Source organism: Mus caroli, chromosome 19 (genome assembly GCF_900094665.2).
Source record: "Mus caroli chromosome 19, CAROLI_EIJ_v1.1, whole genome shotgun sequence".
Lineage (NCBI taxonomy): Eukaryota > Metazoa > Chordata > Mammalia > Rodentia > Muridae > Mus > Mus caroli.
This window is the reverse complement of record NC_034588.1, coordinates 31,042,530-31,048,300: the sequence shown is the minus strand read 5'-3', so window position 1 is coordinate 31,048,300 and position 5,771 is coordinate 31,042,530. Positions and strand designations below refer to the sequence as shown.

General features: G+C 43.7%; 1 protein-coding gene across 1 annotated transcript; it reads left to right on the top strand.

The window, feature by feature from the left end:
- Positions 1 to 669: 669 nt before the first annotated feature.
- Positions 670 to 2,031, top strand: Ch25h (cholesterol 25-hydroxylase). Its single transcript, XM_021152561.1, has one exon. The coding sequence runs from the start codon at positions 689 to 691 to the stop codon at positions 1,583 to 1,585; it is 897 nt and encodes a 298-aa protein (XP_021008220.1). The 5' UTR covers positions 670 to 688; the 3' UTR covers positions 1,586 to 2,031.
- The last annotated feature ends 3,740 nt before the right edge of the window (positions 2,032 to 5,771 follow it).

The following is a 5,771-nucleotide window of genomic DNA, read 5'->3' as shown; positions in this document are numbered from 1 at the left end:
GGTGTTAAGCCTCCGTTCTCCAATCCATAGCAAAGGCTGGCAGTGCTACCCTCTTGACCACTGTCTTGCAGGATCTGATCTGTGCTCTTGACACCGCGGGCTTTAAGGGCACCAGAGCGGGAGAGTCGTCTGCGTCAAAAGGCTGCGAGCCTGACTGCTCTTTTTTGGAGGATGCCAGGTTCCATCTCCTTGTCTGCAAGGAACCCAGTACGCACTGTGGCGTGAGGTACGCACACTCGGAGTTCCCCAAGATATAGAATAAGTCTTTAAACAGTCAAAAACAGATATTTTAAAACTCAGGGAATTCTGCTTTGGTTGGGAAACAGCGCCTTCTGAGAGCGAAGAACTCATTAGTTTGTAGCGGTGATGGCGGGTGAATTGTCCCAAGGCAGAATTGCTCTTTCCTGTGTCTTTAGTACATCAATTGAAAGGCAAGCAAACAGTTCTTTACGTCTGGGAAACGGCTTTAAGGGCCGCTGCAAGCATGAAGGGGAGATTTGATGCAGCTATAAACCAGGACATAGACAGGAACCAAATTCGGGTTATTTAAGCAAAATTCTGTATCAGGGAAAGGGGGGTGGGAAGGAGACGAAGGGTGACGTCACTGGGGGAGTGGCCACAGTCTTAAGTGGCGGGACTAAAAGTCGGCGGGACTGGGGAGACCACAATTGTGGGACACAGTCTCAGCATGGGCTGCCACAACGGTTCGGAGCTCCAAGACCTGGGCTGTTCCAGCCAGCTGCTCCTGCAGCCCCTCTGGGACACCATAAGGACAAGGGAGGCGTTCACGCGCTCACCTATCTTCCCAGTCACCTTTTCTATCATCACTTACATGGGCTTCTGCCTACCATTCGTGGTGCTGGACGTCCTGTATCCCTGGGTCCCCATCCTGCGACGCTACAAGATCCACCCGGACTTCTCGCCTTCCGTAAAGCAGCTTCTGCCTTGCCTGGGGCTGACACTCTACCAGCACCTGGTGTTCGTGTTCCCCGTGACGCTGCTGCACTGGGTGCGCAGCCCGGCGCTCCTCCCCCAGGAGGCCCCCGAGCTCGCCCAGCTCCTAAGTCACGTCCTGATCTGCCTGCTGCTCTTCGACACTGAGATCTTCGCGTGGCACCTGCTGCACCATAAGGTGCCCTGGCTGTACCGCACCTTCCACAAGGTGCATCACCAGAACTCGTCCTCCTTCGCGCTGGCGACCCAATACATGAGCATCTGGGAGCTGCTTTCGCTGACCTTCTTCGATGTGCTGAACGTCGCGGTGCTTCAGTGTCACCCACTCACCATCTTTACCTTTCACGTGATTAACATCTGGTTATCGGTGGAGGACCACTCAGGCTATGACTTCCCGTGGTCTACTCATAGACTTGTGCCCTTTGGCTGGTACGGGGGCGTGGCTCACCACGACCTGCATCACTCTCAGTTTAACTGCAATTTTGCTCCTTACTTCACACACTGGGACAAAATGCTGGGCACTCTGCGGTCCGCGTCCCTGCCAGAGAGCCTTTGCACCTGCGGTGAGCGCTGCGTGGACTCCAGAGAGCGATGCACTGTACACTTGATCCAGAGGAAGAAACAGACTTGAGTTACTTTATTAGAAGTTTGTTAACTTTTAAAGTGATGCACACTGCTATAAAATCTAATGTTGTTTCTGCAGCCTGACAAAGTAATTTATATAATGTTTCTATATGAATTTAATTGTGGTCTTGGTGTTAAACTTCAACTTATCCCAGTGTCATTGACTCCAGGACACAAGTTAGACATTTAGCGTGGTGTATTTGAATCATTATGATCTCTGAAATGATTTGTTTCTAGAACCAAGACTTTCCTATGTATGAAATCGCACTGGAACTGGGCTAACCTCACATGTGGAGAGAAGACCTGATTTCTGACTCTTTAAGTAATCAAATTTGTTCCTGCTGGGCAGTGACCAAGGTGATAGTATATTTTTTCTACTCTTGAATGAAATGATATATTTATATTGAAAGAAGTTTTATTTGTATTTTAAAAATAAAAAGAACACGAACTAAACAAGCATTAGCTCCTGATGGGCCTGATGGATTAAAAAAAAAAAACTAAAAAGGAAGTGTGTGTGTGTGTGTGGCTTCTCAGTGTTCTTTGAAGCATCTACCAGTCTTGCCATGGCAAGAGGAATTTGGTGTTAGGTATTGGCGCGGGTTAGGGAGTAGCTTTGGGAAGAAGGCTAGGGGCTAGCTGACTGCTTATTCAGACTGCTTTTTGTCTGGTTTTGACATAAGAAGCACGTGAAAAACTTGCTCTGTAGATTACTTTTATAGGGGGTTAACATCAGTCTCTTCTGTATTGTTGGAGTGTTAGGTATAGGGTAACTTAGACTCAAAGTAATGCCTTGATAAGCCAAGTTAGTGCATTAGGGAAGCTGATAAACTAAGCTCCATTTTAAGGCAGTGTCTATTCTTGGCTAGCACAACTGACTCTTAAAAGGCTGTCCCTGCAGCCTGGAGTTTTCCTATAGTTTATTTTCTTAATGAAGACACACATGCCAAGCATATAGCCTCTTCTTAACAGAGGGCGAGAGTAACTTTCAGTCTTCGACTTCCTGTTTTGTCTTCTGCAAAAGGAGATAGTATGAAAATCGGAGGTGAAAATCAATATCAAGACAAAAAGAAGGGACAGCTGGGCTGCTCAGTAATAGAAATTATTGGCTATGCAGATGTTGCCATCAAAATGTCTCATGTAACTGCAGCTTAGTTACTTTAGTGATAAATTGAGAGTATTGATCACAAAGGCTAACGTTAAAATGGAAGATGTCAGAAGTCAAAGTTACAGATTTGCATATCATTGTGGGCTCCTCATATATGAACCTAATGTTCTTATTTGGGAGTTTTAAAAAAGCATCTAAAGATCTGTTCTCCATTGTCTGTTAAAGAGATTCCTGGGAACTATCTTTAAATCTTTCCCGTGACCCAGCTGTGGTATCTGGTGTCTGCTGATTGTGTCAGGTTTGCTCAGAGGTGTTTTCCTGGCTCCTGAACTGAAGTTACAACATCCCTTGTCTGCAACTGTATCAGGCTGGGACAGAGAGATCTTACTTATAAAAACATGAACTTCCCAGAAAGCGGAAGAGGAGTCCACGGAGGGGCCCTGCACTAGACATGGTCCATTACCTCGGTCATGTGTACAGTGAGTGGAAAAAGAGGATAATAATCAGGCAGATGTGGAATACTGAGTGCAGCTGTTATTAAGGTGAAGAGCTCTAGACACCCAAAGCCAGCCAGGCGGTATAATAACAATTTATCTCAGCTCAAGGTCAGAGTCTGTAATAATGTTTCGTGTCACCTTGCCCTAAAAGGGAAATGAGATGAGGCAATCCAACACATGGAAAGTGTTCGATTTAGAAACACTTTCTCCATGTCCCAAGTCAGCAGCTAATGCCTTGTTCAGAAAGATGATAGACTTTAGATAGGTGAAAGGCCACAGGACAAAAGCTAACAGGTCATATTTGTATGTCTTTTTTTTTCACACTTTATCTCACTTACTCTTTGAAATACCACCATAAGGGATGTAGTTATCTTCCTCAGCAGCATCTCACATTAGGCATGGAGGACTGGTCCCACATAGGTTTAGTATCTATTTCCAAGTAGGAGTAAAATAGGCATTATCAAATCCAAAGAGATGGTTTCTCATTTCCTTAGTTGGGTTTATTTATTGTGGTGTGTGTGTATGTGTGTGTGTGTGTTTCTTAACTTTCATCCTAGCTTGGCATTAGTGAGGCTTCCCTAAAACATTTACTTCCCAATTTTCTGGCTGTTTCTTTTCTTTTTAGTGACTCACCACAACATGAAAGAAAGCCACAGGCACAGATTTTTTTAATCTTAAAAAGTCTGTCTCGGGGTTAGAAAGATAGCTCAGCAGTTAACAGCACTTCCAGAGGTCCTGAGTTCAATTCCCAGCAACCACATGGTGGCTTACTACCATCTCTACTGGGATCTGATGTCCTTTTCTGGCATGCAGGTGCACATGCAGATAGAACACTTATATACCTAAAATGAATGAATTAAAAAAAAATCCGTGTTGTGTGCAAAAAATGTTCTTCCTACCACCTCCTAACAATCCTGAAAATTTCCTATTATTTGCATTACAGTATACACACACACACGTATATATATACATAGTATTTGTATGTGTATATAAAATATATAACATGCATATCATTATACATGCATGTATTGAAGAAACAAATTATACAGATGCCTCCATATAACTACATATGTAAAAAACACATGCATTTGTGTTTGTGTATGTATATATGACCTATATATAAACACATTGTGGGTGTGATAAATTTGTTATATGATATATGAACATACATATGCATGCATGAGTAAGCCATGCTACATAAAATATATACACATACACATATATATATCAACCATACATAAACACACACATATGCTTTAACTACATATATACTCTGCTTTTTTCCCCTTTCTCTTTTCTCCCTCTCTTTTCTACACACACACATACACACACACACACACACACACACACACACACACACACACACACGTTTTTTCTCTTCACTAAGTGTCTCCTCCCCAAGTATGACATTTGTCTGTTGATATACATTGGTTCGATGTCACATGGATTCTGAAAGCACAGGAGACACAGCCTAGCTAATTAGTCATGTCTTTTTTTCTTCCAGCTACTTTCTTGTTCTACATTCTCTATCATGAGTTCAACTCAGCTTTATACTCAGGCCATGCTCACATTTCACAGTGCTGTTCTAGAAAAGATAACAGTTGTCTGTAAACATGTCCGATAGGCAAATTCAGCTAATCCAATGTGGTAAGCACTACCAGGAAGACAACAGCAGGCAGTTAGGGGATCCCAAGGGAACAGAAGCATTCGGCTTAGATTGTGAAGGATTTCTATGGGCGCACAAAGCTGGAATGCATCACAACTGATACCTAGTCGGAAAAAGACAGTTGTAGAAAGATGAGAGAACTTGGTATACTGAAAATGTAGTGGATGCTCAGAGCCCCGAATAACTTCTAGAGGAGCCTTAAGGCACATTTGTTGTAAGGCATCTAGGGCCTGGGTTTGGGACCCAGCAGCCAGTGTTTATCTTACCTCTTCACAAGCCATCAAACTGCTCAGGACTGTGCCCACCTGCACATGTCACAGGGGTGGGGGAAGACCACTTGGGAAATATTAGGACTTGCTAGGTATATCGATGCATGATGAAGAGAAGGATGAATGTATTAAAAATTAGACTTTGGCAAGAAAGGTGGTGGCCTGTGTATTGCACAGAATTTAATCAAAGGAGACCTGTGTTTGTGTATGTGCAAGATGAAAACTTGCGGCAGAGAACAGGGGTGTTGCTGTCTTCACCCTAGGCCTGGCTCCAACCCGTATTCATTGTGTGACAAGCAGGAATGTTCTAGGGTTCAATATCCTCATCTGCAAAACGAATGAATGAGTTACTTTTTTTTTGTTACTGTGACAAAATATCAAGACTTACTGAAGAAGGATTTTATTTTGGCTTATGGTCCTTGAAGAAGAGTCTATAATGGCAAGGGAGGCATGATAACAGGTAGTAGGGACAGTAAGCTGAGGGATAATATCTCTAGCCACACCCAAGAAAGAGACCACAAACATCAAGTGAGCTGAGACTATAACCCTTCAACGCCTGACCTCAGTAGCATACTCCTTCCATCAAGGCTGCTCCATGGCTTCTCAGTAGCATACTCCTTCCATCAAGGCTGCTCCATGGCTTCTCAGTAGCATAC